The 22013-nt window shown below is 44.6% G+C and overlaps 1 protein-coding gene across 4 annotated transcripts in view; it reads left to right on the forward strand.

Moving 5' to 3' along the window:
• Window positions 1-360: 360 nt before the first annotated feature.
• Window positions 361-22013, forward strand: part of NFATC4 (nuclear factor of activated T cells 4) — a 47182-nt gene continuing 25529 nt past the window's right edge. For 2 of the 4 annotated variants that reach the window (XM_070727191.1, XM_070727192.1), the window contains exons 1-2: window positions 361-764; window positions 15933-16917. In XM_070727191.1, coding sequence (XP_070583292.1) covers window positions 668-764; window positions 15933-16917 — 1082 coding nt within the window. In that variant the 5' untranslated portion in view covers window positions 361-667. Of the gene's footprint in view, window positions 765-2031; window positions 2253-4295; window positions 4378-15932; window positions 16918-22013 lie in introns of those variants that run through there. The other 2 variants (XM_070727193.1, XM_070727194.1) reach the window with 2 other exon arrangements.

Genomic DNA, 22013 nt, shown 5'->3' on the forward strand with positions numbered 1-22013 from the left:
TTTTTAAACATCATGCTTGCTTTCATCACAGTAATAGGTCAGGCTTGCAAAACTCAAAATTTATCCTGTTGCTTCACATCTCCTGAGTCCATCTCTCCCTAATTAAGCAGATCCAGAATCCTGAGACTGGTAGAAGTTTCTTCCTTGCTCAGCCTTTCGCTAGAGCTCAAGGTAGGCAGGTCCATCTTGGAGAAGATGGGGGAGGATGGGGGCAAAGATTTTTTCTCCTATGGAGTGGGCATGAAAGGATAGCCCACTGCATTCTTACTCCTCCTTTCCCAAGCCTCTGGGTGGGAGGGGCTGAATCTGACATCTGGGGGCATGTTTTGAGGTCTTTAAAGAACCAATCAAGAGAGAGCAGGGGAGTGAGAAGCAGGCAACTAGAGGAGAGAGAAAACTTTGGAAAACTTTTCTTTTTAATAATGATTATTGCTTCAATATTGAGGGTGGGCAACAACAAAAGAAAAGTTTTGAGTTAGCAAAGAACGCTTTCCGCTTTCTCTTCTTCATCTCCAGAGGTCACCATCCCTTCTCTTGTAACTGTTTTAAAAGAGTTTCCCCCCCTCCTTTAACCATATTAGGCACCGTCTATCCATTCACTCCACTACTTTCTCTCTGTGTTTCTCTGTCTGTCTTTTTGTCTGTCTCTTTCTCTCTCTCTTAAAAAATGGGTGCTGCAAACTGCGAAGATGAAGACTTAGAATTCAAGCTGATTTTTGGAGAGGAGGAAAAAGACCCTCCAATGATGGGAGTCCCCCTGGAAGGTGAGGCTTTTTTTTTTTCCTATTTGGGCAATGCCTTATTGCAGGGGGAGGGAAGGAGGGATGCTGAAGTTCAGGGAGGGAAGGATGGCAGGGAAAATGTCGTGGAAAAGTGTGTTTTTACAGCGAGTTTGATTCAGCTGAAGAACTGCATGCCCCTAAGTTTATTTAATTTTTTAAAGAAAAAAGTAGATGAATATGTCCATCTGTTTGCAGAGTTATCATACGTGCACATCTGTGAACGTGCAGAATTAAAATCTTAAATTTTCCATTTGTTCTTTGTCTTTCAGACCAGATGTTTCAGAAAGTTTATGTTTGTATGTCAAAGAGCAGGCAAACGAAGGGGGATTCCAGTTGTTAAAGAAAGAGAGGGAGAGAGGGAGGGGGGAAAGAGTGTCCATTTTTACAAATGGAATGCAACTCTTGGCATTTTCTAGAAATAAGTGGCGTTGGATTAATAATGAACATTTTGGTTTTATTTTTAAGTTGGGTTTCAAGGCAACTACAAGCTATTTGAGCAGGAAAGGTTTATTATAGGGTTGATATGAACATCCTGGTATTCTAAGCAAACTGATTTAATAATTGCCTATCCTGTTATTATTTGTTTATATTTATCTATCAAGGGAATAAAAGATTAAAGGGATAATAAAGTTAAAGGGATGCAGAAAAAAAATTGTACCTGGATCTTGTCATTTTTTAAATTATTATTTTTGGGTTTGCTAAATTTTGATAAAACCAGCTTTGCAAAAATTGAACTGAGATATGAAAACATAACATTACTGATTGGAATTGTACCTCATGTGATGTATAGATTAACTGAACTCATATTAGCTGCACATGCTGTTTGACTTTATAGCTAGACTCTTTGGGGACTAGTATCAAAGTTGTACGTGTTGACCTGGTCCTTCTCAAAAATTGTATCTTCAGCTTGTATCTCATGTATATTTTCCTGAAGGTATATTTCTTCTTTCTTTTCCCCTGCTAATACCAGATTTTTCTATAAGCCCCAAAATGCAAATTCTACAAGAATTAGTGGGGTGGGGTTATTGTGTGTGGGATTACTGAGCCAAACAGACCAAGCTTGCAATGCATTTGGGGTGGGGGGGAACAAGCCATTGTCATCTGATACCCCCCTGTTCCAATGTGCTTGAAGTGGTTGCCCTAGAACATGACCTTTTCAACATTAAATACCACATTGGGAAGGGCAAGCTTGGAAGCCAAAACCAGGGTGGGTGGGGAAAGTGGCTTGCCTGACATCCATTTCCTCTAGCCTGTTTGCCAAAATTAGAAGGAGAGGTCGAAGCCCCTGTGGATGGGGGAGATTTGCTGCCAAAGGTGGATCCTTGAATTTGGGATCCCCTGGCAATGAATGGAGTGGGGGGAGGCCAGGTAGAAGTGGATTGAAGGGCTTGCAACCCACTACTTTCTGTCTTTGGGGCATTGCTGTGAGGAAGTTGGCAGCCCTGCCGAAGAGCCTCTCCAAAGGCAGAGGTAGGAAACTGGGTTTTTTTCCAAAAAGAAAGGTCAACCCGTCGCTTGGGCAGGCTGCGTCTGATTCAAATGAAATCCAGATGGGGGCTGTGACGGCCTTGGGATCCCACAGAATTAAGTTCCTCCAGACTGGCCAGGATCCAAGGCTTGGATGCAGGGGGAAAGTTGGGGTAGGAAAGAAAAGAGCCGTGATAGAGAAAAGGGAAGCCTCTCTTCTCCATTTCGACTTGCTTTCTGTAATGGTACAAAGTCTCCCTCCCCCCTCCCTCCCACCCCCCATTTCCCCCCAGTTTGTCTTTTGGGCCTGCGCCCCATTTCCTAGGCAACGAGGGTCCCTGCCAGCCCAGCCTGGGGCTTGGGGGAAATGGCCCTTTAATTGGATTCAGACACTGTTGGTTTCCCCTTTCCCTGCATCGAATCTCTGGTTTGTCTCTGGCCCACCAAACAGGGTGGAGGCCTAGATGAGGATTGGATTTAATTCAGGAGGAGTTTGGAGCAAACTTTCCAAAGTATTTGTTTCTAAGGTAAAGGCGGAGGGCTTAGCCCACTCTTTTTGATGCAAAAAAGATGCCAGCTGCAGAACTAACCCTGGAATGAAAGATGGCTCCTTGGCTGACCATGCTAAATGTTAGGGCCTGAGCTGATGACCGAGGGGACCCCAAAAGTTGCAAGGGCCAAAATCTACCCTGCTTTTTCTAATAATGGCCATGCTACTTCTTCTGGGAAGTATGCAAAGTAGGATCCCCCCCCCATTTCTTTTTAATCTTACATATCTGGAATTTCAAGGTATACTGCCTTTGATCTGGAGGTTCTATCAAGTTGGTGATAAAATTTATTTTATTTATTTATTATTTAGATTTGTATGCCGCCCCTCTCCGCAGACTAATGTCAGTCCTTTCTTTTGTTAAAACCTTCGATCTGCTTTGATTGTTTCTCCTTCTAATAATGGAAGGAGATGGCAGGATCTTTCCAGCAATTGCTACTTAAGCCCTTTTACTAGAGATGCTGGCTGTTAAATTAGGAGTGTCCAAGTGTGTGGGGTGTGTGGGTGTGGATGTGTACACACGCACTTAGTTTGCATTCCTAGCATGTGGCTATGTACCACCAGCCACTTGTTGCCCCAAGTTTTCTCCCTATGTGATTATCTTGGCCTTTAAAATCTAGAATTTCCTCGAAAGTGTGTTCTAAATCTGGAGGATTTGTTTAGGTGCAGAAGATTTTCCTATTGGATGTTTCTACCCTTGCTGCAACTTAGAAAATTGACTTTCTAGGCAAATGTAAACTGGATTGGATAGCGATTAAATCTGAAGCTTTATGGCAGTGATGGCGAACCCTTTTTGGCTCAGGTGTGTGATAGTGTGCACATGGGTTCCTACAACCATAATGCAGTGCCCTCCCCCTCCCATTCATGCGCACAACCCTCTCACTGCCCCCTTCTGTGCCTTACTGAGTACAGTAAGACCTCACCTATCGCTGGTGTTATGTTCCAGACCCGGCCGCGATAGGTGAAATCCGCGATGGGGAATTTATCGACTGATAGTACTTATTTAAGTATTTATATTGTAATTGTTTGGTAAGTTTTCATTGTTTTAAGTGTTTATAAACCCTTCCCACACAGTATTTATTTTAGATACAGTATTTAAATACAGTATTTACAATTTTAGATATATTTTTTTTGAAAAACCTGCTGATCGAGTTCCGCGGGCTGTTTAAATCTGCCAATCGACTTCCTCAGAAACCCGCGAACCAGCGAAGATCCGCGAATGATTTTTCTCATTAATATTTCTTGAAAACCCGTGATGAAGTGAAGCCGCAGTAGGTGAAGCGCGGTATAGCGAGGGACTACTGTATGTGGAGCTGCCCTTCTACTTACCTCCCGATAGTTGCAACCAGGCCTCCCACACCTCGGCCCATTTCTTCTGCAGCCTGCAAGGCTTTCCTGAAGGCCTCTCTAGTCAATAACGGAACTCCAGATTGATCTGAAGCTCTGTTATCGGCTGCAGAGGCCTTCAAAAAAGCCATGCTGGCTGCAGAAGAAATGGGCCGAGGTGTGGGTGGCCTGGCTACCACCGTCCAAAGCCAAAGGCATTCTTGAAGACCTCTGACAGCAAAAAGAAGGCTGGGGGTGAGCCCACAAGTGAACTTCCGGTTGGGCCATTTTTGCCCTCCCCAGGCTTCAGGAGGCTGTGCTGAGGCCCAGGGAGAGCAAAAACAGCCGAAAAGAAGGCCGGAAATCAGCTGGCCACGCGCTGGAGCTAGCATAGGGCAACACCTCACGTGCCCTCAGATATGGTTCTGTATGCTACAGGTTTGCCATCAGTGCTTTATGAAATGAGGGGATACAATAGTCATCCTGAATTACTCCAAACTTAGGCCCAATTTCAGTGCTGCCAAAACGTGGCTTGATTTAAGATGATGATATTATATTTTCTTCATTTATTTTTTTCCTATTTACCTACAGATGTATGGGTTTTTTCCCCTAGCCTATCCTCAGAAAAACGCGGAAAAGCATTTGATTTGAGGTTAATACTCACTCTCTTCCACCATCACCAGGTCCTTAACTAGCCAGGAGGAAGAAGCATCAAATTGTCCATCATGATTTATTTATTTATTTATTCAATTTTTATGCTGCCCTTCGACTTAGACCAAGGGCGTTTACAACATGTTAGCAATAGCGCTTTTTTTAACAGAGCCAGCATATTGCCCCCACAATCCGAGTCCTCATTTTACCCATCTCGGAAAGATGGAAGGCTGAGTCAACCTTGAGCCGCTGATGAGATTTGAACCGCTGACCTACAGATCTACAGTCAGCTTCAGTGGCCTCCAGTACAGCATTCTACCTGCTGCACACCCCCGCTCGTACTTTTGATGCATTTTTTATGTCCTCATTCCACCTGCTATTAGACACTACTGACCGAGGTGGGTTTCTTCCAATTTGGACCAGTTCTATAGAATAGGTATTAACTTGGCATGGAACTTGGGTGGAACCAGCAGTGACCCAGGCCTACCATGCACCCAAACTGGTCCTTTCGGTGGCGCTATTTTGTTTTCAGCTTCTGCACATAAGTTTTTCTAAAGCACTGTGCATTTGCGCAATGCATGCCCATCGCCAAGCAGCAAGAAAATCCAGAACCCACCTCTGACTACAGATCTATTTTCTTTCTTCGTTATTTTAATCTGCACCCATCATTTATTTTGCTTAAAATTTGTCCTTTTTTCCCCAGGGAGGTTTTTGCAGCTTTAATCACCCTATGCCCCAAACCTGTCTCCCTGGACACTTGAACCTAAACTCACCAGGAAGGTAACCAAGCCGCCCTCAGGTCCACATAATCCCGCCGCCCCTCACTCTGGCCGACTCCCGGGAATTCATGAGAAGTGATGGTGGGCAGAGCTGGGCAGGGCAGAGTTGCTGGTGCAGCAGTAAGGAAGGCCAGGCGGGGAGGCGTGGCTGATTGTCTCGGCCACAGTGCCAGGACCCAGATGGGCTGGAAGAAGCATAGTTGAACAGGGCTGTGGCAGCGCAGCCTACTGTGCCTTCTCTTGCCCAGCTCTCAATCCCAGAGGGCCACGCATCCCCACCGCCAATCCTGCGTACAAACCACTCACCTCATTTCTGCAAAGGCAGAGCCCTGCAGGGCAATCTCAAGAGGGGAGGGGAATGCTATAGAAAAGGCCACCTTCCACCTGTGCCTCCTGTGCAGGCTCTGCAGGTCTTGGGGCTCCAAAGCAGCACACTAGCTTCCAACCTGGCATCATGGTCCAGGTTCCCAATGGCACTGGAGGTCAACTTGGTCGGTCTGCAAAGAGAGCAGGCAGGTGGCCTGCTTCAGAGCCCCAAGTGCCATGGAGCTAGCAGGGTTGGAAGGTGGGTTTTTCTGCAGCTTCCCCCTCCCCTCCTTCAATCGCCCTGCAAGGGGGGGGGTCTGCCTTTGCAGAAATGGGTTGGGTTCATGTGCAGCAGCCACAAGACATCCTCTTGCCTTTCTATTGCCCCTTTCAGCATCAACATTTCCAGCAAGGGCCACCTGTTCATGCACCCACTGGCCAGGCCAAGTTGGATAGCAATCTTGGAAGGTAAGTGGGCTTGGGGGACCACTGGGTGAGGCCATGTGGCAGGGCTGCAGGAAAGGGAGTAGGCTGCTCCCTCTCTTCCCTGCCACCCAACATGCTTTCCTGCCTTCCATGTGGCCTTCCACTTGCCTGCTGACTGGAGGCCAACACAGCCCCAGACAGAATTGCACCCTGCAAGAGGCCTATCTCCAGCACTCCGCTGCCACCCCCTGCCTCTTAGCACCCCCCTAAGTCAACCCACTGTGGCCCAGGGAGCAGTATTGCCCACTTTGGGAACCAGGCAGCTAGATGGCCTACAAGATCCCTTCCAACTCTGTTATTTTGTATAATTCTGTATTTATTCTGTATAAGGGCTGCTTGCCTCTATTTGCCCCCACCCCTTGTTATCACATATTTAAGCAACTTTAATATTCCATTGTTCCAACCAAGTCTAAAATGGAACCAGAAACTATTTTGTTATCTATAGTATTATGAATATGTTTAGATAATATGGGCTGAAGATTATGCTATACATAAATATTTTCAAAGCATGAGATCTACAGTCACTGTACTTTGGTACCATAATCACGTAACTGTGGAAGATTAATCAGAATCGAATATTTACCCTGAAAGGGATAAATTTCTCTTAATCCATGATTTTACTTATCAGATATAGTGGTGACAAAATCTCAATATTACATGGCCTGGAAGAATTGCCACCTAGTTTGGTCATTTGTCATTATTGGACAAACTGATGAAATATGTGTGACTATTCAATATAAGCCTGGAAGCTGCTGACTATTTGATCCATTCATGTCGAGAATATATCGTAGGTTAAGAGCTAATAATCTTGGTGTCAGGGTTCCAAATAACATTTAAGTTCAAATTAGAGTCCAAGGCAAAAGATTTCTCAGAGTTTCAATTTATTCCTAGAGCCATGTTGATACATCTCCGAGAAACCCAAATCTGAATTCCCACGGTTTCTCCTTCCACTTTGAAATTCATTCCTCTGTCCCACACCACAAGTTCATCACATGGACCATTTATCTTCTACCAATGGGTCCGTATACTCCCATTTTCTCAGCAGGTGTTGGATAAAAGATAACCTTGAAAATCTAAAAGGAATTTGTTGTGGTTATCTCTACCTCCTCATGCAACAGTCCCTCCCAAATTCCCACAGCAAGAATACATCCCAAAAGAATATAGTGGCAGGCCAAGGTCTCTAAGCAAATCTGGCTTCAACCTGACACTCTTCTTAAGTGGATTTATTCCAGCTGCTAATTGGGCATGATTGTGTTGGATGTTCTGCTCCTACTCTCTATGCTATCCGAGATGATGCCCATTACAGTGTTTCTGTATAGTTCATCTAGATGGGACATAGGGTGACAATGTCCATTACTGGTTCTTCCTGTAGGAGGAGGCCCATAAAGTGGTGCTTAAGAACTCTTCCATTTCCTCATGAACTTCACCTGTAAAGTTCGGCAAAGTTCTGTCTTGACTTTGTGCACCTTGGAATTTAAAGTTTTGAAACAGAGGAAGTTCAAATCAAAGCCTTAACCTCCCTTAATTTTAAAATTTCAGCAAAAACATGTGATATATATGAATGACGGTCTTGGTATATTCGGGTTTCTTCCCGTGTAAGATTTAGAAATTTCTGGTGACGTTTCGATGAGGTCCCACTCGTCATCTTCAGGCTGGTGCTTGCTTCTGTCCTTGTTCTAGGGCGAACACAGCGAGACCTGAGCTGCCTTCCTTCTATAAATACTGGTGGCTGGGCGTGGTTTGATGGCTCAGCAATTGCCTGCTGTGTAGAAACTTCCTGGTGAGTCAGTGGGGTAACACCTGGGGTCGTTGATGTAACTGAGGTATGGTTGTGGATTAGGCATGATATCCTGAGTAGTTGGAGCTTGCAGGCTACTTGATTGTTTTGCAATGTGTGTTCTGAGTCTGGTTTCAGTTTCTATGGCTGGGATACATTTGAGGGCTGGTTTCCAGATGTCCAGTAGGCGGGAGGTATCATCCCGCTTGTTCATATTTTGGGGATGTTTTTCTATCTCGATGGCTTCCATGATTATTCTTTTGCTGTAGTGTTCTGTTTTGGAAATTAATTTAGTCAAAATCAATTTCATGTCCTGTAGTTTTGAAGTGTTGGAAAAGGGAGGAAGTTTTTTCTTTTTTCCTTAATGCATTCTTATGTTCTGCAACACGTGCATTTACTCTCCTGTTAGTTTGTCCAATATATGTGGCTGGGCAGATTTTACATGGTATTTGATAAACTCCCTGGTTTTCTAGCTGGATATTGTCTTTCGGGTTTCTTAGGATGTTGTCCGTGTTTTTGTGATGCTGCAATTTTGCTGAGGCTCCCCTCGCTGGGAAACCTCACCTCCGGACTTCCATTGCCAGCGAAGCGCCCGTTTTTGCGCTGCTGGGATTCCCCTGCAGTATCACAAAAACAGGGAAATCTGGAGGTGGTGTTTCCCGTGGAGGGGAGCCTCAGGGGACTCCCAGCAGTGCAAAAACGGCTGCTTCACTGGCAACAGAAGTCCGGAGGCAGGGCATCCCAGTGGCGGCGGCTGGGTTTGTAAGGTGAAAATAGTTTGGAAGAAAAGGCAAAAAAAAAATCTTAAACCCCGGGTTTGTATCTCAAAAATTTTGTATGATGAGGGGTTTGTAAGACGAGGTATCACTGTATATGAATATATATCTATTCAAATTCAGCACAAAAACATGTGACACATACATAATATAGTTTGTCAGCTATGAATAAATTAACTGCCTTGGAAATGGTCCTGAGTTGGGCTGAGAGGCAGAAAAGGAGCTGTGATGTTCCTTCAATATACCAGAGTGATGAGGCCAAAATAAGGCCGAAATACATCTATCCTAGTCTCCCTTAATTTTCAAATTCAGCAAAAACATGTGACATATATACATAAACATGCATGTATGTATGTATGTATGCATGCATGCATGCATGCATGCATAACATATTTTTGCTGATAATGAAAAGGAAGGGAGATTATGTGTGTGTGTTTGTGTGCGCACACATACACACACACATATTTTATTTATTTTTATTTTTTATTTATTTATTTTGTCCAATACACAATAATACACAATGAAGGTTAAAGAGGATATAGTAGAGAAGAAATATGAGATATAGGAGAATCTATAGGGACTGAAGGCACTCCTAGGAATCTGGAGAGGTCAACCGGGGATAGTCTAAGGGTAAAATGTTGGGGGTTAGGGGATGATACTACAGAGTCTGGTAATGAGTTCCATGCTTCGGCAACCCGATTACTAAAGTCATATTTTTTACAGTCAAGTTTGGAGCGGTTAATATTAAGCTTGAATCTGTTGTATGCTCTTGTGTTGTTGTGGTTGAAGCTGAAGTAGTCTTTGGCAGGCAGGGCATTGCAGCATATGATCTTGTGGGCAATACTTAGAGCATGTTTAAGGCGTCGTAGTTCTAAGCTTTCAATACCCAGGATTGTAAGTCTAGTTTCGTAGGGTATTCTGTTACAGGTAGAGGAGTGAAGGGCTCTTCTGGTGAAGTATCTTTGGATATTTTTGAGGGTGTTAATGTCAGTAATGAGGTATGGGTTCAAAACAGATGAGCTGTATTCTATGATGGGTCTGGCGAAAGGTTTGTAAGCTCTGGTAAGTAATGTGAGATTTCCAGAGCAGAAGCTACGTAGGATTAGATTAACAACTATTGAGGCCTTCTTAGCAATGTTGTTGCAGTGGGCTTTGGCACTTAGATCTTTAGCTATTGGTATTCCGAGGTCCTTGACTGTGTGGGAATTATCTGTGTTAATTTGTTTATTAAGTTTGTATTTTAAGTTCTGATTCTTTTTGCTGATGTATAGGACAGAGCATTTGCTGGTTGAGATTTGGAGTTGCCATGTTTTGGACCAGTCAGAATCTGAGTCTAGGTCTTTTTGTAGTCTTTTTGTTATCAATGGTGTTGAAGAGTTTTACATCGTCTGCAAAAAGAACACAGTTGCTTGTGATGAGATCGCAAAGGTCGTTGATGTAGAGAATGAAGAGCGTAGGTCCCAGTACGCTACCTTGGGGGACATACTGGCTTCAATAAACTAGTTTTAACATTGTTTAACATGCTGGGAAATCATAAATGGTTGTAATGTACCTTTGTTCATATTAGTTTACTAACAAGTAGCAAGAGGCATCTGCTTCTTGATGTATGACCACAATTAAAGCCAGAATTTCCATTGCAATTGTTAAGTGAGCCCTGCCAGATTTAATCACTTTTTTGCCATGCAAATCCTCATAGTTGTGAAGTGAATCATGCAGTTGTTAAGCAAATCCTACTTCTTCCATTGTTGAAGGTCATAAAAGGTCAGAGGACTCTGGGATGTTTAATAGTTGTAAATACATGTCATTTATCAAGCACCCAAATTTTGGTCTGGTGACCTTGGGGATGCTGCTACAGTCACAGATATGAGAACTGGTTATAGATTTTTTTCACCGCTATTGCAACTTCTTTGCTGTCATTAAAGAAATGGTTGTAAACTGCAGGAATGGTTGCAGGAACTGGGCATGGCTAGTCTAGTGAAGAGAAGGCCCAGGGGAGACATGATAGCCATGTTCCACTATTTGAGGGGCTGCCACAGAGTAGAGGGTGTCACATCTCACAAATCAGACGAAGGCGATCTTTTCTGTAACTGTTTATTGAACTAACTAAGGTGACTGAACGCTAAAGTAGAAATAACCGGAACAGAATCACCTTAGCCACGTCTGACAATTCTTCATATACATGGCTGTCAGACGCAGCAGCAAGTCGGGGCGCGCCATTTACGCACGCAAGCCGCCTGCCAATCAGGATGGTCCCGGCTGTTGCCAGGACACAACAGAAGGGTCAATCTCTTTTCCAAAGCCCCTGAAGGTCAGAAAAGGAATACAGTGTTCCCTCGATTTTCGCGGATTCGAACTTCGCGAAAAGTCTATACCACGGTTTTTCAAAAATATTAATTAAAAAATACTTTGCGGTTTTTCCCCCTATACCATGGTTTTTCCTGCCTGATGACATCATATATCATCACCAAACTTTCGTCCACTTTTAATAAATATTTTTTTAAAATAAAGTTTAATAAAGAAACATGGTGAGTAATAATCTAAAAAGTTGCTAAGGGAATGGGAAATTGCAATTTAGGGGCTTAAAGTGTTATGGGATGGCTTGTGATACTGTTCATAGCCAAAAATAGTGTATTTACTTCCGCATCTCTACTTCGCGGAAATTCAACTTTTGCGGGCGGTCTCGGAACGCATCCCCCGCGAAAATCGAGGGAACACTGTAATGGATTGAAAGTAATCAAGGAGAGATTCAACCTAGAAATAAGGAAGAACTTTCTGACAGTGAGAAACAATCGACCAATGAAACAGAAGTTGCCTTCAGAAGTTGTAGTAGCTTCATCACTGGAGGCTTTCAAGAGGAAGCTAGACTGCCATCTGTCAGAAATGGTGTAGGCCAGTGATAGTGAAATGTTTTTGGTTTGCTTGCCAAAAGGTGGGGGGATATGGGTGTGCTAGCATACGTGCACCTGCCCACACCGCTCCCCCCCCGCCGCACTGCCTCCCACGCATGCTCACAGGCCTTTCTGAAGCCTGGTAGATGAAAAAGAAATGCCCAAACCGGCAAACTGGATGTTGGGAAAAACGCATTTCAGCTTTGCCCTTGTGATGTTTTTGCACTCTGGAGAGTTCAGGGAAGCTTCCTGAAGCTCCAGAGTGCAAAAAACAGCACAATGGGCAAAACAGAAGTTCAGAAATACACTTCCGGTTTGTCCATTGTGCTGTTTTTTGCACTCCGGGGCTTCAGGAAGCTTCCCTGAACCCTTTGGAGTGAAAAAAACAGCACAACGGCAAACCCAAAGTGTATTTTTCCAAACTTCTGGTTTGTCCATTGGGTGATTTTTTTTGGCCTCTGGGGCTTTAGGGAAGCTTCCCTGAAGTGTCCAGAGGGTGAAATGACCTTTTCCAAGGCCGAAAGTCAGCTGGCCAGCGTGAACATGCGTGCTGGAGCTGAAACATGGCAAAGTCTCACATGCTCTTAATATGGCTCTATGTGCCATCTGTGGCATGTATGCCATAGGTTCGCCATCATGGGTGTAGGCTCTCTTGCTTGAGGGGGTAGGGGGGTTGGAATAGATAATCTTCCAACTCTGTTAAAACTGTATCTAAATTGAGAAATATAGTGGTACCTCTACTTACGAATTTAATTTGTCCCAAGACCAGGTTCTTAAGTAGAGAAGTTTGTAAGAAGAAGCAATTTTTCCCATATAATAATGTGTGCGATTGGGGAAACCACAGGGAGGGTGGAGGCCCTGTTTCCTCCCAGGAGATTCCCAGAGAGGCCCCACAGTGGCTTCTTCCCGCCTTTTCCGGCCCTGTTTCCTCCCAGGAGATTCCTAGAGAGGCCCCACGGAGGCTTCTCCCTGCCATTTCCGGTTACAATTTCGGAGGGTCAGATTTGTAAGTGGAAAATGTTTCCTGAGAAGAGGCAAAAAAATCTTGAACACCCGGTTCTTATCTAGAAAAGTTTGTAAGTAGAGGCGTTCGTAGATAGAGGTACCACTGTACTTGTATTTGCGTTGCTGAAAGCACTATTGGATCTTAGAAATGGGGCCTTTTTGGTAGTGGATCCTTGCTTGTGAAAATATCCTCTTCTTTGCTGACCTTCAGGAAACCTCCAGGGCCTGATGAAACAGGAGAGGGGCGGCATACAAATCCAATAAAATAAAATAAATAAATAAATAAATTTGTTGGCTTTTCCAGATACGGTGCTTATGATTGTTGGAATTGCTCCTACTTGCTTGCTCGCCTGTATTGATTCAAAACAAAGAAAACCACTTTTCCTTCCTTTGTTTGGCTTTTGTCAGGCAAGGCTCTAGGCATGTTCCCCCCTTTTAAAGGCAGTAGGGGAAAAATATATTTTAAAGCAAATGCTACTGGGTGTGTGTGTGCGCGGTGGGGGGGGGGGTAGGGAGTCAGCTGTCAAAATGCCAGAGCAGGCACAGGAAATGGTGTTGTGTAGAAAGCCAAGGACAACTCAACTCAAAGCGGAGGGAAGGAAAAGGCTGGAGGGAGACAGGATTGGGTTAAGTTGCTGCCTTGGGTCTCCAGAGCTTAGCCATAGCTAGCAAGAGCAGATGAAATCAAGGGAAAGGAGGAAAACTTTAAATTGGAAGCAGATTTTTGTGAAGGAGGGACATGGAGGAAGACAGAGGAAGAAGGGAAATTGAACAAATCAGTGTTCCCCTATCCCTTCCTTTTTCTTCCCCCTTATGTTAATCCAAATGTTTGTTTTTTCTAGGAAAATCAATCCCTTTCTCTTTTGTGGGTCCCCCCCCCCTAACCAACTGTTTATAACCCGAGTCAAGAGGCTCAAACGTGGGCTCCTGGCATGAGGGAGAGTGCCGTGAGCGGAAATCTGCGAACCAGGGAGCTCCTTTTTCCAGTCTTTCTCTTTGGACTTTTGGCTCTGGCATTGAGTTGAGGCTGGGATTGCATAGTTGACATTTCATGTGGCTAGCCTGTGGGTTTGTTTATTTACTAGTTAGATTGGTAGCTTCTCCGGGAGCTTCTCTGTGTTTGTTATTCTCTCTCTCACAACCACCCTGTGAGGTATGTTGAACTGTTCGGGGGAGAGAGAGACAGAAAGACAGAGATGAGCATAGAGAGGGAGGGAGGGAGAGAGAGAGTCAGAGACAGAGAAAGATAGAGACAAAATGAGGGACAGAGAAAGACGGAGGAAGAGAAAGAGAGAGAGTCAGAGAGACACAGAGACAGAGAGAGAGAGAGGAAAAAAGAGAGAGGGGAAGACACAGGGAGGGACGGAGAGAGAGATGGAGGAAGAGAAAGAGAGCGAGTGTGTGAGATAGACACATACAGAGAGAGACATAGAGTGAGTGAGGAAGAGAAAGAGACGGAGGGTGAGAAAGAGAGAGGGGAAGGGCAAAAGAGGCAGAGAGGGGGAGGGAGAGATAGTGAAACCAACAGTGGGAGGGAGATGGAGTGGGAGGGAGAAGGAGAGAGAAAGAGACACACAGAGAAACAGAAAGCAGGAGGAGAGGGAGGGAGAGAGAAAGAGAGGGAGGGAGATAAAAAATAGAAGGAAAGAGACAGAGATCAGGAGGGAGAGAAAGAGGGCAGGAGAAAGAGAGACAGACAGAAATTGGCCCAAAGTCATGCAAAGCCATTTCAGTGTTTATGGATGTACACATGGACCATGACTTATGACTACTATTGAGCCCAAAATTGCTGTTGCTAGGAAAGACAGTTTTAAGTGAATTTTGGTCCATTTTATGACCTTTCTTGGTGGTTAAGTAAATAACTGTAGTTGTTAAGTTAGTGACACAGTTGTTAAGTGAATCGGACTTCCCCATCGACTTTGTTTGTCAGAAGGTCACAAAAGATGATCACGAGACCCCAGGACACTGCAACCATCGTAAATATGGCCAAGCATCTCAGTTTTGATCAGGTGGTCATGGGGAAGAGGCCTGTAGAACGATTAGGTTGTAAACCAAGGATAATCTGTAATCTGGACCAAGAAGAAAAAAATCTGGCAAAGAAAATATATGAGGAGTTGGTGGAATTCATTCCTACAAGACATAAGTGGATCTAATTGCACAGATGTTTTGGGTTTAAAGAAGAGAAGTATTCATCTAATGTAGAGTTTGTCAACCTTAGGAACTTGAAGATGTGTGGACTTCAACACCCATAATTCCTCATTGTCACCTGTTAATGACCCCATAATCCCTTGTGTGGTGGAGTCTGGGCAACTGAGAGGAGCTAATAGAGTGTTAATGGTAGGATGCCCTTCCTGTTGCCAATGTGGAGCTTTGTTTAGCAGATATAGTCTCATCATGCCCAGAGAGAGAAATATCTGCCTCTACCTAGGATTGAACTCACAACCTCCTGATAACACCATTCCCTCCCATAATTTCCCATCTAGCTGGGAAATTCTGGGAGTTGAGGTCCCTACACCTTCAAGTTCCCAAAGGTGACAAACACTAACCTAAATTCTAGGTATCTCATCTCCAGACCATTATTAGCACCAAAAACTAAGAGTATAACCTCCATATACTGCAGTGATACAAGTAGTCCTCAACTTGTAACCTTTCATTTAGTGACCGTTCAAAGTCACAATGGTACAGGGAAAAAAAGTGATTTATCACCGTTTTCCCCACTTATGACCATCACAGAATCCCCATGGTTATCTGATAAAAATTTGAACGCTTGGCATCTCAGGGTCATCTGATTCCTCCTTTTGCGACCTTCCGACAAGCAAAATCAGACTCATTTAACAACTCTGTTACTAACTTAACAGCAGCAGTGACTCACGTAAGAAAAGTCGTAAAATCAGGCAAAGCTCACTTAACAACTGCCTCACTTAACAGCAGAAGTTTTAGGCTTTGTTGTGATCCCACATCAAGGATTGCTTGTCTGTCTTTAATGCTCCAATACAGGTAAGTGGGAGCTAGAAGTCAGCGGTAATTATTTCCAGATTGCCTTTCCTGAGAATTTCCATGAGGGAATTTCTTGGACCAGCCAACACTGTGATTTAATCCAACCAAGGAACTCTTAATTCTCATTTTCTGTCTTTTTTTACAGACTTGGAAGCAGACAATCTCCCTGGCTATTGTTCACTTACTCTCGGAGACCCTCCGCCTTATGCCTCTCCTCTGGGCATCCCATGTCCTCTGCATCTCGGAGGGAGCCGTGCTGGCATGCACTCTCCTCCACCCCGTCCTGCCAACTTTGATGGTGACACTTTCGAGAGCCAGCCGGCCCGGCAAGTGCGGCTGGGAGATTCTCGGGTGCTCGAATGCCCCAGCATCCAAATCACCACCATCTCGCCGAGTCAACGGACCGATGAAGATGAGTGGGACTCTTCTCCTCGAGATTATCTCTTGCTGGAGGCTTTTGGGGGTTACCGGGAAGCAGCTCCTTCTGGATTCTTCACTCCAAGCCCTGCTAGCAGTGGAAGTGTCTCCCCGTGGAGTTTTTTCTCGGATGACGAGGCCCCTGCTGGAGATGATGTGGAACATGAGCTAAATGAGGCTGCAGCTCGTTTTGCCCTTAGTTCACCCTTGGGTTCGCCCCGAGCATCTCCCAAGCCATGGTCATCTGCTGAAGAATCCTGGCCATCTTATAGTACCAGCTATTCCCCAAGTCGGGGAACGGAGGATACGTGGCTGCTCCTTGGACCTCGACCATCGTCCCCATGCGGCAAAAGACGCTACTCCAGCTCGGAGACACCTTCTTCTGTATCTCCTTGCCTCTCCCGGAGGGGCAGTCTTGGTGAGGAGGCTCCAGGGGACATCTTGGAATCGAGCAATGATGTGGTCCTGTTTAACTGCCCTGCCGCACGGCTGGCAGAAAGCATCCCTCAAAAAGCTCGTAAGACCTCAACCGAGCAGACGGTGGCTCTGAGCCGGAAGGAGGAAGGGAGCTGCAATGGAGAAGATATGGGTGGTGGCCCCATGAGCAGTGGGGGACTTGGGATCTCCCGCAAAGAAGGGATGGATTATCTGGCTGTGCCATCCCCCTTGTCCTGGTCCAAAACTCGTCTTGGAGGCCATAGTCCTGTCTTCAGGTATGTGAGGTTCATGTAAGACAAAATAACTTCAATTTCTTGTCAAGACATGAAAACTTTGGGGGGTCACTAAAGTTTGTTGAGAGACATTTTTAGGGATCTGTCAGGCAGATGCCACAAAGCGAGACTTGATGGGGAATAGTACATCATTGGCTCTATAACTCCAGGAGGTGTTAAACAAACACTGATTGCCCTCCTTTTATCAAATACAGGTACTCCTTGACTTACAACTATTTGTTTAATGATTGTTCAAAGTTTCAATAGAACTAAACAAAAGTAGGACATGACTGTTTTTCACACTTATAACCTTTGCAATATCCCCATGTTCACATGATCAAAATTAGGACCCTTGGCAACTGGCTCATATTTATGATGGTTGTGTCCCATGTGAATCTCTTTTGTGACTTTCTGATTAGCAAAGTCAATACAGATTCACTTCACAACCGTGCCACTCATTTAACGGCTGCAATGATTCACTTAACAACTGTGACAAGAAAGGTCGTAAAATAGGGCAAAACTCATTTCATAACTGTCTTGCTTAGCCACAAAATTTTGGGGCTCAATTGTGATCATAAATCGAAGGACTACTTGCAATCAAATGCTATTTGATGGTCCTTGTCATGACTGGATGGAATGATTTATTCCCTTGGTGTCCAAGCATTGGTTTCCTTGCATATAAAGCTATGTTTTACACTTCTTTCAGAGAAGATTTGCTAAATTCATCTTGCAACTGCTGCCATATCACTCTGGTAGCAGGCTGGCATGCTTGAATAAAGAAGCCCACACAGTTATGGCCAAGGGTGGGATTCACATCATTTACCTATCAGTTTGCCCAACAACACCAAAAATGTGAACGTGCATGCATGCTAGCCTCGTTTGTGCATGCCTCATAGATGCATGTACAAAACCTTCCACACCTCAGCTCACATATGTGACTTGAAAACGTATCAGCACTCAAAGACCGCCCTCAGTATCAGCGCTGGTGAGCTGAGCTGTTGTTTAGCTCCATTGAGGTACGACAATCCACTCTGCCGTGTGAATCAGCTCAGCTAAAAAATAAGGGAATATGGGTCATTCTTTGTCAAGTGGACCAGGTGTCCCCACTCAACCACCTTCAATTTCAATGAAACATTGCACATAAATACCTTACGGTATAAAACTGAGTTGTGCAAATTTTAGGATATGGACCTAAAATTTTGCACATCTCAGTTTTATACCATAAGGCGACACCTAAAAAAATGTTTAGCCAAAAAAAATTAGCAAAAAAAAAAATCTCCCTCTCTCCCTCTCTCTTCCTCCATCCCTTTCTCTCTATTTCTCTCTTTCCCCCTCCCTCTTTCTCTCTCTTTCTTCCTTCCTCTTTCTTTCTTTCTCTCTCTTTCCGTCCCTCTTTCTTTCTCTCTTGCTTCCTTCCTCTCTTTTTTCCTCTCTCTCTCTCTTCCTCCCTCCCTCTCTCTTTCTCTCTCTCTCCCTCCCTCCCTTTCTTTCTCTCTCTCTCTTCCTCTCTTTTCTCTCTCTCTTTCTCTCTCTTCCCTACCCCAATGGTGCCTGGATGGAGGCGAAGGCAGGAGAGGAGGCGGAGAGGTGAAGTGAGTCCAAAGACTCAGCAGGTGCTTCCCTTCTTCCGCAGAGTCTCTGCCCAGCAGACCTGGACAGCCCCCTGACCCACCATCCAAGTTCCTCCACTGCTCTTTCACACACTCCACCCAGCTCTAGACCGACATAGAAGGCCAGCTGCGGGGGGTGGGGGTGGATGGAAGGATTAAGCCTCCCCCCAGTTCCACTGCCCCATTACTCACCCATGCAGCTGCCCTTCCTTTTTGGAGTGGGGGGCTGGGAAGAAAGAGCAGCCAGCAGAGGCCCAGACGGCCCTTAAGCTCCTCCCGGGTCACAGGGCTGCAGCGCCGGGACACAACTGGGCCCGTCCGGGGGCGGGATGGTGGAAATGGGTGAGCAAAGACCCTGCACAGCTGGCCAGAAGTAAACACAGAGACCGCCGGCCAAACTGGGTTGGGCAGGGAGGGCGAGGCACCAGCGGAGAGCCCAAAATCCCCTCCTTCCAGCCTCTTCCCAAGGGGGCTGGTTAGGATGGAAAAAAGTGGGACGTATTTCAAAGGACGCGGGACAAATGATGAAAAGGCGTGACTGTCCCACTGAAAGCGGGATGTCTGATCACTTTAAACAACACTGAAAAAAGTGATTTATGACTGGAGGGTGCTCTCTGAGCTCACTTGCTTTCTTGCAGGCATTTCATCATCCAAACTAGGTAACTAGTTACCTAGCTAGCACTAATGTTACCTAGCTTGGGTAATGAAACATCTGCAAGAAAACAAGCCAGCTCAGAGAGCACCAAGGATCTCTCAAGTCAACCCCAAGCTACACATATTCTCTTTTATTAGTGACTTGTGACCATGTCTCATGTTTGTGACTGTTGCAACAGTGATCCCCATGATCAAAATTCAGAAGCTTGTTAGGTAACTCATCTTTTTGACAGTTGCAATGTCGTGTGTGTGTCATGCAAAGTCAATGGGTGAGCCAGATTCACTTAGCAACTATGTTACTCACTTAACAACTTCAGGGAGTCACTTAACCACTATAGCAAGAAAGTACATGAAATAGGGCAAACCTCACTTAATAAATGTCTCACTTAGCAACAGAAATGTTGTGTTCAACTGTGGTCATAAATCGAGGACTATCTGTACCCATACTTCATCATCATGATCATCAACTTCCTTTTTGTAAACCTTTATCATCCCTATCGGGTGGGCCGCTGAGGGCTTGCAGCGGTTTGGGAGAACCTCTAGCTAAGATACTATGCAGTTTGTAAAACCAAAATTCCACTCCTGGCTGGCCTCATCCCTCCCTGCTCCTCTCGGGAGATTCCACATGGCCTATTTTGAATGCTAGGTAAGTGCAGGGCTACGCTGGAAGGGTGGTTCGGTGAAGGGTGAAAAATGGGCCTACTGGAAGTTTGGGAAGGCTGAGAATGGGCCCATTTCCACCTCCAGAAGAAAGCCTCCAGAGCCCAAGGAGGGCAAAAACGCCCTCCCTCCGTAGTGCAGGAGGCTGACTAAGCCACACCCACCATGCTATGCCCACCCAGCAACCGGGGAGAGGAACCCTTGCTAAAATTTTTGAAGGCTACCCCTGACCACTACCCTATCAAGCCACTAGTGAGGCCTAAATCTTTCGTCCAAAAGTTTTTGCTTGAACAGAGCTCTCATCCCCCTCACCTAATTTTAATTCCTTTGGCTCAGGGAAACAGGGCCCCCTGGATGGGATCGCCATTCTTTTAGCTACCTTCAAACCAGCTGGTCTGATTTTGCCCCTTGTGGCTGTCAGCCTTTTTGGTCTGACTGCCAGTAGGTCTATTGTATAAAACAACCTGTCAAGCCAGCTCAGGCAGAAAGGCTGATGTCTCCTGTTACACATCCCAGATCCCAGCTCTAGGGCTGTTGAGATGGGTTTCTTGCATAAACAGACTGTGGTTCGTTCCCTGTTAAGGTAAGCAGTTGGATCAGAAGAATTTTGCTTGTGTGGTAGATTAGCCTTCTTCCTTTAGTGCATGCCGCCAGTCCCTTTTATAATTCCACAGTTCAGGGTTAGTTTAATTCTATACTATATTCCATCAGGGGGTTTTTTGTTTTGTTTTTTGGGGGGAGCTTGGTAAACTAACGCTGCACAGGATTTTTAAAGTTCTTTTTGAAATGTATCTGGTATTTCTAATGAGTGCTTTCTCAGAAGATGAGGTGTAAGTGAATATAGGAAGGAAGAAGGAATTTAAAATGAAGATCTGAATAATAATAATAATAATAATAATAATAATAATAATAATAATAATAATAATATTTAATAATAATATTTAATAATAATAATAATAATAATAATAATTATTATTATTATTATTATTATTACTATTACTATTATTATTATTATGTCAATACAACACAGCAAACGAGATCACTATGCTGGATTTCGTATTTCATCCCAAGCATCTAGGACTGTGTGATGTCGCAGCAAATTATGTTTGCCGATCCCAGTAAAGCGGCCTTTTGCTAAAAAAGCTTTCTTCTGCTATAGCTGAACCTCTAAGCATTATCTTCCAAAAATCCTTCAGGACCAGCACAATCCCCAAGCTATGGTCAAAAGCAATAGTAATCCCCATCTTCAAAAAAGGAGACCCTTCTCTCGTTGACAACTACAAACCAATATCACTATGCTGCGTCTCATGTAAAATCATGGAATCAATTATAAATCAATCAATCACCCTTTACTTAGAATCTAATAACCTACTCTCTAACAAACAATTTGGATTCAGAAAGAAATTATCCTGCAACCTACAACTACTTCGCTGCAAAAATATTTGGACTACCCACCTAGATCAGATCCATTGATGCAACTTATATTGACTTTTGCAAAGCCTTCGACTCAGTGGTCCACGACAAACTACTCCTAAAACTCAAATCCTATGGCATCTCAGGATTCCTCCACAGCTGAATTACTGCATTCCTGTCAAACAGGCAACAAGTTGTCAAAATTGGAAGCGCCATTTCCACCCCCGTCTCTGTCAAAAGTGGTGTTCTCCAGGGCAACGTACTCGGTCCTACTCTTTTCATTCTCTACATCAATGACCTCTGCGATCATATCGCAAGCAACTGTGTTCTTTTTGCCGACGATGTAAAACTTTTCAACACCACTGACAACACACTTACTCTCCAAAAAGACCTTGACTTTGTCTCAGATTGGTCTAACACCTGGCAACTTCAAATATCAACCAACATCGGCAAAAAGAATCCAAACCTCATATATAAACTGAATAAACAAAATCTCACAGCCAACCCACACTCAGTAAAAGACCTTGGAATACTAATATCAAATGACCTAAGTGCTAATGCCCACTGCAACAATATCGCCAAAAGGGCTTCTAGAGTTGTTAACCTGATCCTTCGCAGCATCTGCTCCGGCAATCTCACACTACTCAAAAGAGCCTACAAACCTTTTGCCAGACCCATCCTTGAATACAGCTCATCTGTCTGGAACCCATACCACATCTCGGACATCAACCCCCTTGAAAACGTCCAAAGAAGAGCCCTTCA

The sequence above is a fragment of the Erythrolamprus reginae genome, chromosome Z, assembly GCF_031021105.1.
Source record: "Erythrolamprus reginae isolate rEryReg1 chromosome Z, rEryReg1.hap1, whole genome shotgun sequence".
Lineage (NCBI taxonomy): Eukaryota > Metazoa > Chordata > Lepidosauria > Squamata > Dipsadidae > Erythrolamprus > Erythrolamprus reginae.